Source organism: Malania oleifera, chromosome 1 (genome assembly GCF_029873635.1).
Source record: "Malania oleifera isolate guangnan ecotype guangnan chromosome 1, ASM2987363v1, whole genome shotgun sequence".
NCBI classification, from domain to species: Eukaryota; Viridiplantae; Streptophyta; class Magnoliopsida; order Santalales; family Ximeniaceae; genus Malania; species Malania oleifera.
The window spans coordinates 132,189,679-132,202,402 of NC_080417.1; the positions used below are offsets into that span (position 1 = coordinate 132,189,679).

At 38.8% G+C, this 12,724-nt stretch overlaps 1 protein-coding gene across 1 annotated transcript in view; it reads right to left on the reverse strand.

The window, feature by feature from the left end:
• Positions 1 to 4,779: 4,779 nt before the first annotated feature.
• The window catches only part of LOC131155023 (uncharacterized), a 30,241-nt gene continuing 22,296 nt past the window's right edge, over positions 4,780 to 12,724 (reverse strand). The window contains exons 4-6 of the mRNA XM_058107910.1: positions 10,986 to 11,251; positions 6,357 to 7,210; positions 4,780 to 6,272 (exon numbers count right to left, since the gene is read on the reverse strand). Of these exons, the coding sequence (XP_057963893.1) occupies positions 5,066 to 6,272; positions 6,357 to 7,210; positions 10,986 to 11,251 (2,327 nt within the window). The 3' untranslated portion in view covers positions 4,780 to 5,065. The remainder of the gene's footprint in view (positions 6,273 to 6,356; positions 7,211 to 10,985; positions 11,252 to 12,724) is intronic.

Here is a 12,724-nt window from a genome sequence, read left to right on the forward strand (position 1 = left end):
ATTTGGGAAATTAAAATGGAAAAATAGAACTGCTTTCCACAACAGAATAGACCCCTAGCTGTCCCAGCCCAACCTGATACACCCGACTTATGCTCTCTCACTCATTCACATAAAGCTTAACAATCAGCATTTTGATTCCATCGATCAAGTAGCAGCATAGGTGAAGGATGTACAAAAGGAAGTTATTTATTTGATGGACATCAGGAAGAAGAGGGCAGACTGTGTGTTGGGAGAAGGATCATTCTCGCTGTTACTGCCCTAAAAAGAAACAATTGAATGCAGTGGAAGAGAATCCTAACAAAAACAGACCAACTATATACTAGTCATTGGAGCCAGCTAGCAGTGAGGAGGAGGTACCAGATAGTGAGCAATTTCCTATGGTTAGTGCGGACTGCTCAACAGAGTACAAAGGAAGCTCAGCCCAAAGTTGTACCCTAAGTTAAACAATCCTTTCCTTCAATTGGGTTTGCAACCCTTCCAGACCCACACAGCAGCAGTATCCTATTACCAACATTTAGGGATAGTGTCTCCTTGGGTGGATGTGGATTCAGTGTTGAGTGGGAGTCACCTTCCAATTACGACGTTATGTTAGTGACTTTTTTCTATCCAAACTCCAAAGTCCATTTTGGTTCATTGGCAATGTTTTGGCACCAGAAGTTGTAGAACTGAAATAAAGTCGGTGAGAATATGGAGTTCCCAATCTGCCACATTTCTAATAAAGGAAATGTTCCAGAAGATCCCCTGATCTGAGATTTGAAAGTGATGACTGGTGAGGCCTTTCTTATAACAGGCCAAGTTGTAGATGGCAGTAACCCTTTCTTCTGTGCGCAGTGACCTTGGGCTTGCATTTCGAGGGGGGAAGTAGTCAATGACCCAGTTCAACTTTCGTAAAGGGGATTCTTTGCCAACCCTTTGAGTCGTAGCCCTGTGCAAAGGCCAAGATTCTCAAGCCGCCACTGTTTTTCTCCATTAGGGCACGGCACTTGCCATGCTTGTTCGTGTTCAGCTGTAGCAACAAGATTTTGCCCTTGTTCCTTGTTTGATAAAAAACCAAGATGTCGCCATGTATTTGTCTCTTCTCGCCGCCCAAAAATCTTCCCAAGCTACGAGGAACAATTCGAACTCCTCAAGCTCCAAGAAAATCGAGATCCTTCTTCCTCCATGGTATTCCATGATTCTGAGGATGTCGGTGTTCTCGCCTTCGATAACCACGTCGTAGGTCTTCCTCTCCACCATCACCATTTGTTTCACTTAAACCTTGTTGCATGCTTGTGACTGTTTATTGGGGAGACTGGCAGTTCTAGTTTCACATGATTTATACAGGCCGCAAAAATACTGTGAGCATCAAGGCTGAGCCATTCCACATTGCACTCTCAATGTTTAGTAGATGTTGAGATCCCCTTGAAAGCATTGGGACGCCTTCAATCTGTTTCAGTTTACCGAGTCATGTTTTAGTTAACCAGCATTCAAGCTGAATTCCAGAGGGGGGAGAGAATGATGGAAGAGAGGATACTTCATCATGAAGAGAAAAGGGCCAGTCTGGAAGCCCTATCCTCATTTTGGTTAATTTGATTTCATTTCCAATAGTTTATTTTCGCAAGCATGCCTTCTTAATTTTTAGACGTACATTTAGGGAAGTATGCTCTCTATTTGTAAGGGTTGCAAGGACAATGAGTCAATGAGGAGTGATTTTTTTAATTGATTTAATTATTTGGTTTTAGAGTTTTTCTGTGAGTGCTTGTGAATCGTTAATGGCAGCTTCACTTGGAGGCCTTTCGAGATAGATGGGCTTGCTCCCGCACGGGTATATTTCTGTAGGATGAGTTTCCCCATCTCATTTCAGCAAATCCTCCCTCAACCCACTTCCAGCCCACTACTCTCTCCTGTTAGAGATGTAATGGGGCCCACTCCCTTCCGTTCATTTTCTATTATATTTTTTTATATTAAATAAGAAATTTTATTTTAATATGATTAAAAATATATAAAAAAATCCAAATATTAATGGTATATAGGATCAAAATAGTTCATAGGTTTGGTGTACTTTTTATTTTCTTTGGTAATCAAACATAAAAATGTGTTTCTTGATATTTTTCTTTCCTCAATATTTTCCAAGTTTCAAGCGGAGCCTTAGGAAGAAGGTCAAAGGTTGGAAGAGGGATGGGAGGGTTTTAAATTCATTAAGAAGCTGAAATCCTAAGTCTAAGTTGAAAGATTCAAATAAAGGGACTTTAAGAAATGTCTAAAAACATCCTTGCGAAATTCTTGGGAAGGATAGGTTAGAAGATTGAGGCCTTCTCAAGGAGGAGGATACAAGCAGGAGGACCAATCTTAGTAACGAGTTGGGAATCCTCTACATGCTAGCATCAAAGGTTGAGGGCAAAATGGGTGGAGGGGCACTGGAATTCTGGTCATTTCCACAGGGTGGTGAATGGAATAAGATGAAAGGATACAATGATACATGGTTAAGGAGCTGATCTTAAATTCTGGCCAAGTGGTTACACATCAATCTCAGATTAGAGTTTGGGATTACGAACTTCCATAAAACTCAATTTTCTGAAGAGATCCCAAATAGATTGATGGTGGAAGGCCTGGACTAGAGTCCCATCCAATAGAGTTCTATTAGTTGGCTGGATAGGCCTTCTGAGGTTGAAGAAATTAGAAAATCTGCCTTAAACATGTGCCCCCAAATCCCAATCCTTATGGCTTCTTGATGGCGTTTTCCTAGGATGTGGGCAGTGCTGGAAGTTGATATTCTAAATTTTTTTGATGAATTCCTTCACATGGGTGTGGTCAATTCCCAAAAAGGAGAGAGAAGAGTCGAGGATTTTAGACAAATGAGCCTAGTTACTAGCCTCAATAGCTAATACAAAATCCTGTCAAAAGTTGTGGCCAATAGGCTTAGACTTGTCTTGGGGAACACAGTTGCTGTCCAGCGACTAAATGTAAAATTCCAGTGACAAAATAGAAAGACAGGTAAAGAATGCAAAAAAGGCTGAAGAAGGAACTAAGCTAATGAGTTTGGAGGGTCTGGAACCCTAATTAGGAACTCACAGCCAAATTTTTATTCTAGTTCTGAACGAATTGATACAAGACCCTCCAAAGTAGAGTTCAATAATAAGCTGCAAAAAAACCCCACAATCCCAACCCTTCTTCTCTCTTGAATTACTTAGTGTCCTCTCTCCAATTATTTAAAAGGTCACATGCTCATCATGTGACTACTAAAAAAGACTTAATTACCCAAATAAAAAGACTAAACAGGATATAAAGCCATTAGAATAAGCAAATTGACAAGTAATTCAAACAGAATCCTGCTACAATAATGTGTAAGGTAAGTTTTTAACTCCTTTTTTACTCTTGTTCCTGCATCAAAGGGCTTGAATAAGATTAACAAAAAGAGACTTCATCCAATCTACAGATCTGGAGCAAGGATGAAAAAGAGACAAGGATGACAAGATGTAAGGTGCCACTCTTTTTAACAAGAAAGAACAGCCTTGTATCAACTTTTTTTATAATAAAAGAAATGTATTAAGAAGGAAAAAGAGAGATTACAACCTAGAAGATGGGAAGAAGTCCTCAATATATAAAAGCAAATAAAAACCTTATCAAATTTTAAATCAAAAAATCCCTCTTTGATCACTTTTCACCATACTACTCTATATTCACCCAACTTTTACCTCCATCCTAACAAACTTCTTGTCCATCAGTTGTTGAGCTTTGACATCTTTCCTACTAATCTCCTCCACAAGGGGTGGGCAAAATCCTACCCTCGCATTGTGTATTCCCTAGTCTTTACCCAATCCATGCTAAAAAATAGAAAAAACCCTCCAAGCCTTCAAGCGGAGATGGCGAGAAATATCACCAAGTAAATCAGATGAATCAGAAACACATCCAAATTATTCACGACTCTTATCCAATAATAAACCACCGTCACTGACAAAACCACTATCAGACTCGCTCATTTTCTGACACCCTTGTTTTTTCTCCTTAACACAATTTACTTCAAAAATGCCCTGCGACTACCTCATTGGCAGCCCAACTTCACTTTCCCAAACTACTTGACCCACTAGTAAAAGCTACATTAAACCCACTTGACCTATCAGCACAAGTTTGCTTCTCCGCCCGCATATCCTCAGAACTCTGACTAGTAACACACGTCTTGCCACACTGGACCTTGCATGAAGGCTTCTGGCGGGCAGCATGGCCCTCTAAAATCTTCTGAACACAATATCGACCTCCGAATTCTGCAGTTGGGAATTGAGCCCAAGAACGCATATAAAGCTGTCCAGCTCTCTGTTCACATGCTACCCACAAACTCATCTCATGCTGGAAGAAGTAAATAAAATAAACTTGAATGCATGCACAAACATAATCAAAAAAAGACTGCACTATGTTAAAAAATATACAAGCAAACGTATATAACGATGATTGAACCCAGGACCCCCTACAGCTGGAGAGCTTTGATAACATGTTACATCACCAATAATCCTAAAAAGCTCAAGTTGTTAGGCACTAGGCCCAACAACGAATATCAAGCCATCCAACACTATCCAGGGGGAAAAAAAGTAGCATACTAGATTCAGCATACTGCAAACCAACTCGTCAAAACTAAGAAAATATTGATAAACTACAACAAGGTGTCCTGGTTATTGATCTCATAAAATCATTTCCTAGCAACACAAATATGCATCCAATCATGTGGAGTGGAGAAATTAAAAAATGAAATTTATATACATCAATGAATATAAAATAAAAGCTTTAAATATGTAAAAACAAGAAATATAACTCCAAAAAAATTAATAAAAGGGAAGACCTCAAAATGATACTTACATTGTGTAGATGAGCTCTACCTGGGCAACCCAAAATTTTTTAGGGCAGTATAGGGATAAAGGGATAAAGAAAATTAACACCCTCAAATTGTTTCTGATTGAAGAATAGCATGAACTGAAACTAATCTCTGATGACAAAATTTGGACTTTTTTACATTTTTTGAAGGTTCAAACCTAAACTCCGCAACAGCACCAAACATTGCCAAGGCTGAGCCAATCCAAGCTGTGCCAACATCACATCAATCAAAAGGCTTCCTTGACAATAAGATCCACTCTATAAGAGAACAAAGGCACAAAGTCTCAAATTTACAATGAAAAGGAACATCCTTGTCAGTATCTACAGGAATCAGTACACCATTTCTGTAGATGAATTTTGAAACAGGTCCATGTTGAATATATGATGGATTTGACTTTGAATCTAAACTCTGATTTATTGCATGGCAACCACATTCCTTCGGCACGATCATACTATTTCCTGAACGCTTGCACCCGCATGCACTTACTCCTTGATGTGCAGGCATTTTTTTATGCTTTTCATGTCTTGGATTTTCACCAATCGGACTGCCACTTCCAGTAACATAAAATTTTCTAACTTCTGAAAGAAGATTTGCAGACAATGATGTGACAACATCATGAACATCATCTACCGTCCAATCGTTCCCATTCAATTCCCATTCATTAATAAGAATTTTCTGCATCAAACCATGAAGGGTGTATAGGCATCCAGAGCAACAACAGTACAAGCATTCAACTCCAGAATTTGGTGAAAGACTCATAGTTTCACTTGATGAGGAGCTGGTATCTACATGACGTTCATCAGGGCAAGGCTTACCATCTTTAGCTTGAACTCCAGCATCCTCCAGTTTGTTGGGGACTTTTCCAGAGGTGGAAAACTTAACACCATCTAATTTATCAGAACTAAAGACACCATTAACACCACCCAATGCATTAGAACTACAGATACCAGTCTTAGGAAGAACAACTGATTCTGTGAATGCAAACCCATTAGATTGTTTCAAGGGCACAGAGCTTCCATGGGGCACTGCAAAGTCTCTAGGATTTTCTGACCCACATGGCTCAAGATTAGCCCCATTCTGCTTGTTCAAACTTTTGCCACCCAAAAGATCAGTAGACGAAATTTGAAGACATGTAACAGAGGTTGAATGACCCAATTCCTGTGGGCATTCTTCTTCTGTAATTGCAGGTCTGTCCTCAGAAGTAGGACAAACAAAAATGACATCTCCTGCATCTACATCAATACATTCACTATTTCCAGCAGCCAATCCCTCAGTATTTTCTCCCAGCTCTTTTGAACCCCCATTTGAAGCAGTTGGCTTGTATCCCTTGCTTTGAACCGAATTATCCATGCAAGACTGATGATCATGTGGAGATCCCAGTGATGTCAGCTTTGGATTTGCCACTATCACTTGAGCATCAGCCTCTAAACTGAAACAGAAGGAATTTCAGTTAGACAACAATTAATCTAATGAATTATGAATCCACAAGCATAAGAGGAGTAGCAAACAGTACCTCTGTAGTGTGAATGCCCAGCTATTAACCACATCTTCTAGATAAGCCACCTGTGATAAAATACGAACAAATTGACATCTATCTTTTCCAGCTTGAATTTTAGCATTAACCTGTCCAACAAGTAGTTCCAGAACTTTGCGAACCTGGGAGGACACTTCTGTAAGTGAAGTGTAAACCCCTCTGTATGCTGATAAACCAACTGCAATTAAGCCCCTAACCAAACCATATTTCTCTTTACTTTTAACATTGCTGGAGCTACAAACTAAACCTACCCCATCTAATGCTTTGCTTGGACGAACAATACAAGTATTGAATGGCCAGCCTTTCCAAGGACCATGTATGTCTGCACGCGGGCCTTCTTTCAATTTGGATGTGACCCAACAAAGTTCAGCAAAATGAGGATATCGCAGAATCTGATAGCCAAAGGTAGATATTGCCAACAGCAAGCTTGATTTCCCTTTTCCAGTTCTATAACAAAGCGGAAGAGGAAACTTTATGACGGAATCTTCAGGACAGTGCTTTCTACTCTCAGGTTCATTAGTTAATCCATGATCCATGCCATGGTATGCATCTGGACCAGCTTGAATGGCATCACACTCTTTGTGTTCCTTATGTGAACCCATTGTATGAGATCTATAATGAACCAAGTGGACAAACATTTGAATTAAATCCCTAGCCAACTCTGTTGCAGACGAATTGATCACCATATTATGGTTAAAATTCCCATCAACCTGCACAATGAATCGGGGTACAATGTATTCTGAAGAAGTTGAAAGAGTGCAATTCAACACATCAGTCTGGAAGAACTGCTTTACTCCAAGAGGAAGCTCCAGACATGGCCTTTCAGAAGTAGCCTATAGCACAGAAAATGCACTGAAAAACATGAGATCACTTGCAAGAATTTGAGATGTGGCTCAGCAGGTGGGACAAGGAACTTTAACAGATGTGAGATGTCAAACAAAATGAATCAAAGAGTATATCATGAACAGTAATCATTGCTTGTGCTCAGCAATGAGATGACCTACTAGGGAAGAAAATGCACTAGCACGGAAAAGAAAATATTGCTAGAATATAAATTCATAGCATATAGTAATATTATTGCTTTAGTTCAAACATTTTCTTGAGCACAATGGACTTCTTAATTGATGAATGGGAAGTGCGCATAATACTTAGATTATGGATATGCACTGTGTGCGGGCAAATGTCACTTTAACCGCACAAAATAAATAAAAATAAAAAATAAAACTACAAGACAGAATGAGATGAAGAAAGGGTGGCACAGTTATAGTAACTGATCTGGCATGTAAATTAAATTTCTGACTAGAACCCAGGAAATGTTTGAAATTTCTTTACTTATCTTGTCAAGGCATATTGATAAATCTCTATGACAAGCACCCAAGAGAGGCCTTCCTTAATATTGTATCATAATTGCAAAAAAATCAACCATATTACAATTCATATGTGCGTAGTCTCTCAAATTCAGGAGTAGAATTATCATCTCATTTTATCCTCCATGGATGGTCAGGTGAAGTTATTGCTAATTATTAACTGAGAAGGCTTTGGCCTTGCCTTTCTACTCAGGATCTTTTGATTGGTTCACTGTCATGATGAGAAAGATCCACTGCCCTAGCCTCAAAAGCTAGCAACTAAAATGATGTTTTCCTCAATTATTTTTTAGCCCACATTAAGCGACAAGTAAATTCTGTAAAAAGAAATTTGACATATAAAACACAAAAGGGGTCTACCTCTTCTTGAGATATCTATTTTCATAGGCCTCTTAATGATAGCGAGTTGGACGATTCTATTTTTGTTGGTCTAGTTAGAGGGCTGTCATCTCTCATGCGAAAGCGGTAATCAGAGTTCAGTTTTGGATTCCTCAGGTTTCTATTCTACAAAATCTGTCTTTGAGCATTAGATCAGATCATCCTTTCCCCTTCATTATTTTATCTGGAAAGCTAAATTCCCCTCTAAAACAAAGGTGTTAACTAGGTTGGTTGTTCTTAATAGAGTTAAAACCAACAATCCCTAGCAGAGGGGGCCTTTGAAGGCCTCATCTCCGGATTTCGCTTCTAGTGCTTTGATAGCTCAGAATCTGCATCGCATATATTTTTTGAATTTCTCTCTCTTGGGGGATCTGGGATAAGTTATCATCTGTCTTTGGGAGAATTGGGTTGCCTAGATTCAGTGGAATTATTACATATATCTTTTACAGGTCTTGGGAAGAGTGGTGATGGTTTAGTATTGTGAACTTGTGGCATCTTTCCAGTTTTATCAGGAATTTTGATGGAAAGGAACGCTCATACCATTTAAGGGAAGAGAAATTCTGGTACCTTGCTCTGCGATAAGATTTAGTTCTTGGCCTCTGGCTGGTCATTTGCAGCAGGCAGTTTTAAAGAGTGCCTTTCCCAGATCTTCTAAGAGATTGGAAGACAGTTTTATTTTGATTGTTTTCTAGTCTATTTTGGGTTCTTCTTTTTATAGGAGGATCTGATTCTCCTCTTTGTGCATACTTTCGTGTACAATGGATATATCTGCTTTTTATGTAAAAGAAAAAAAAAAGTAAACAAATAAAAAAAGAAACATGCTAGAACAAACAAGGTAGTGGATACTTCCTGGAGGGGAAAGAAAAAAAGGGTGGACTTGACCTGAAGAAAGCTTTCAATCATGTCAACTGGAACTTCCTTCTCTTACTCTTGAGGAAAATGGGTTTTGGGAGTGTTGGTCTAGTTGGATAGCTCATTGCATCAACATACCAAGCTTCTCGGTGTTAATCAACAGGCACCCCACTAATTTCTCCCACCCCTTCAGAGGTCTAAGACAAGAGGACCCTCTATCCCCGTTTTTGTTCATCATGGTTATGGAGGTGTTGAGCCTCATGTTGATAGAAAGCTACAAGAGAAGGGCTGCTTAGAGGCCTTAGAGTTGGCCAGCACAATAGGTCCATGGAGGTCACACATCTCCTGTTTGCTAATGACACTATCATTTTTTGTGAGGATGACCCTCTCAACATTCTGAATCTGAAATGTATCTTGACAGGATTTGGGGCAGTTTCGGGTTTGAAAGTTGAGGTTGGAAAAATTGAAATCATTCCGGTTGGATAAATTGTAGACGGGCCTCTCCTTGCTGGTCTTCTAGGCTGCAAAAGGGTACTTTCCCTATTAACTACCTTGGGCTACCTCTGGATGCCAAATTCAAAGATAAAGGAGTGTGGGATCCCATCATTGAAAAATTTGAAAAAAGGTTGGCTGGATGGAAAAAGAATTTCTCATCAAAAGGCGGCAGACTCACTCCCAAGCAAACAGAGGGCCACAGGGTGTAGGGGTGTGGAATTTCATCAGGAAAGGCTGGAATGATTTCACTTCTTGTATCAGATTTCAAGTTGTAATGGGGGCAACATTTATTTTTGGCATCACTCGTGGTGCAATCAAGAAGCTCTTAGCATCTTACTTCCAGCCATCTATAACTTGGCATGTGGTAAAGATGCTTGCATCAGTAAACACCTTCAAACCTCAAATCAAGGGCTATTTGGAACATCGCTTTTTCTTAGAAATGTAGAAGATTGGGAACTCAACCTGCTCACGGACTTCTACAGATTTCTTTACAGCTTTCAACACCATAATAGCACTAATCTTCCTATTTAGGCCTTAGATGAGAAGGGGGCCTTCACTGTTAGATCCTTCTACAGGAACAGGAAGCTCTTTCCTTTGGAGTCAAACAACTTCAGTTTCCCTTGTACTCAGATTTGGAAGACGGCAGCCCCCACAAAAGTTCCCTTCCTTGCATGGGAAGCGAACCATGGTAAGTTTTTTACCAAGGATAATTTGCAAAGGGGTCTATAAGTAGCCAACAGATGTGCCCTTTGCATGGCTAATGCAGAATCTGTTGAGCACATCCTACTTCACTGCACTTGGACAAGGAATCTCAAGAATATGGTGCTAACTCTGACAGGACAAAGGTGGGTTATCGCTAACTCTGTGGGAAGGGAACTCTGGGCCTGGAAAGGGATTCAAGCAACAAAGGAGAAGAGAAACGTTATGTCCCTCATTCCCCTCGCAATTTTCTGGTACGTTTGGAAGGAGAGGAATAGGCAAGTGTTAAAAAATTTCACCTCAACCATGCAAAACAGCAAAGAACACTTGTTTACTGCAGTCAAAAGCTGGCATTTAGTGGGACTGTTGCTAATGATTATGATGTAATCTTTGATTTGCGTGGCACCCTTCAGGGTGCTTGATTTACTGTACCATGGGCTGGCATCCCCTCAATACCTCTTCAATAAAGTTTCAAAAAAAAAAAAACATCCAAGAACAAAAAGGGCTATTAAATTTATAACAAATGATTGACCTTACATCCAAACTCCTACTAAGATCAACAAATATTTTAAGAAAATGAAGCAAAATTTAGACAAGAAAACATCAAAATAATCTAACATCTTAAAAATAACATGTAAAGGGAAAAACTTCCAAATATGAAAAGAACAGAAAGCTACAAGCAACTGCATAGTTCTTTTATAGCATCAGAAACACATTTTATCAAAATAAGAAAAAAAATTGAAAAGCCCAATAATAAGTTTATCAAGTCACAATTCACCATGATGACAGCAAGAAAAAGACAATAAAAAGTCAGTCGTACCAAAATAATCAAGGATGTAGACACATGCAACACCTCGACCTGCTCAACAAATGAACACCACGCATGTGAGGCTCTCAAAACAGCATCAGGTTCCGCCGTGTCAGCTGATTTGTGAACTTGACTGTCCGTCAAACAGGAGGTGCTCTCCTCAGATAACTGGTGGCCCATTGAACAGGAATCATTCTCATTTTTGGCAAGTTGATCTACCGCCCATAGATCAATTCTTGGCATAAATACAATACACGAACCCACACTAACACATTTCACTGCCGCAAAAGGAACAAAATTAGAAGGATCCTTTCATGAAGAACAATTTGAATACCTTCAACCACATTAACTCATGGAGCCATTTCCTTGTTCAGATGGGTTTTTGTGGTTAGTAATTAGAGTCATCATTAGACAAATTCCTTTGGTATAAGAACTACAGTCAAAACATTATTAAAATTAAATAAACAATATGCTAGAAGTTTCCTTCCTTTTGATGCAACTTATTTATAAGCATGCAACAGGAATACAGCTAAATGTCAAAGATTGTATAGTAAGCATAAACACAACACAAGAAAACCTTGAATTGTTTTAGCAGTTCCAAAAGTAGTATGGGATTTCACTCTCTAAACCAACATTTTATAAGGCAAAAAATCAAGGCTAATCTCAAGACAAGGCATGGTCTTAAATTTCCACTGAATTATCAAACTTTCCATCAAAACTTCCGTTTTCCACCACCCTTGAAATTGAAATGGTCCCATGGATCATCTTGAAATATATTGAAAACCTCAAATCTTCAACAAAAAAAAAAAAAAAAGATAATAATAATAAGAAGAAGAAGAAGAAAATTTGGCAATAAAATAAATTTCCTTAAATTGAAATTTGAGATTCAAAACTCAAATGAAATTTCTTACAAATCAATCTGCTTTTTTGATCAAAAATAAAGATTCCTTACTTGAGTGAATGCCTTTCCAAGCCCATACTTCTCCCACGATTGTTCTGGCACTAAGCCACAGCAGACTGATCAGAGAAGCGGCCAGACCTCAAAGAAAAAGGAAAGCTTTGACTCCTTTTCCCCATACCCTTTTTCCGGATTGTGAGAAAGGAAAGAAATAGAAGAGCTTTCAAAGAATTGGCGTGTTATGTATTATCAAATATAGATGGACTACTAATGTAACTAGTTGGAATGGTGGCTTGTTCATGATAGATATTTGTATAATTCTTGATTTCTTTGACAACTTTTATTACGGGTGATTTTTTTGTCACCGATTTCACTCAGACCTTGATACCCTTTTTGACACGCATTCTCCCATAAGCATGAAATTCCTTTCAATTTTCAGTTTGGCCTGCGACAATGATGCCCTAATCAGCAATCACCTTCAAATTTCAGATCATATGATTTCCTGGAACATTGCTTTGGTAAGGGATGCGATTGACCGGGAAATTGACCACCTCACAGAATTCTAAGATAACTTATACAAAACTCAATATCAGAACACTCTTAATGAACAAAAGTGGACCTTGGACAAAAATGGCAGCTTTATAGTCATAAGCCTGAGCACTGTTCAGTGAAAACCGAATTAACCAACCAAACCAAAAAATTTCAATTAAATCATTTTGGTTGAGTCTTCAAATTCAGTCAGTTTGGTTTAATTTTTTAATAAGTTCGGCGTTCGGTTATCAGGCGGTTAAGAATATATTTTCTTCAGTTAACCAAAACCAATAAATATATATATATATACACACACACATAC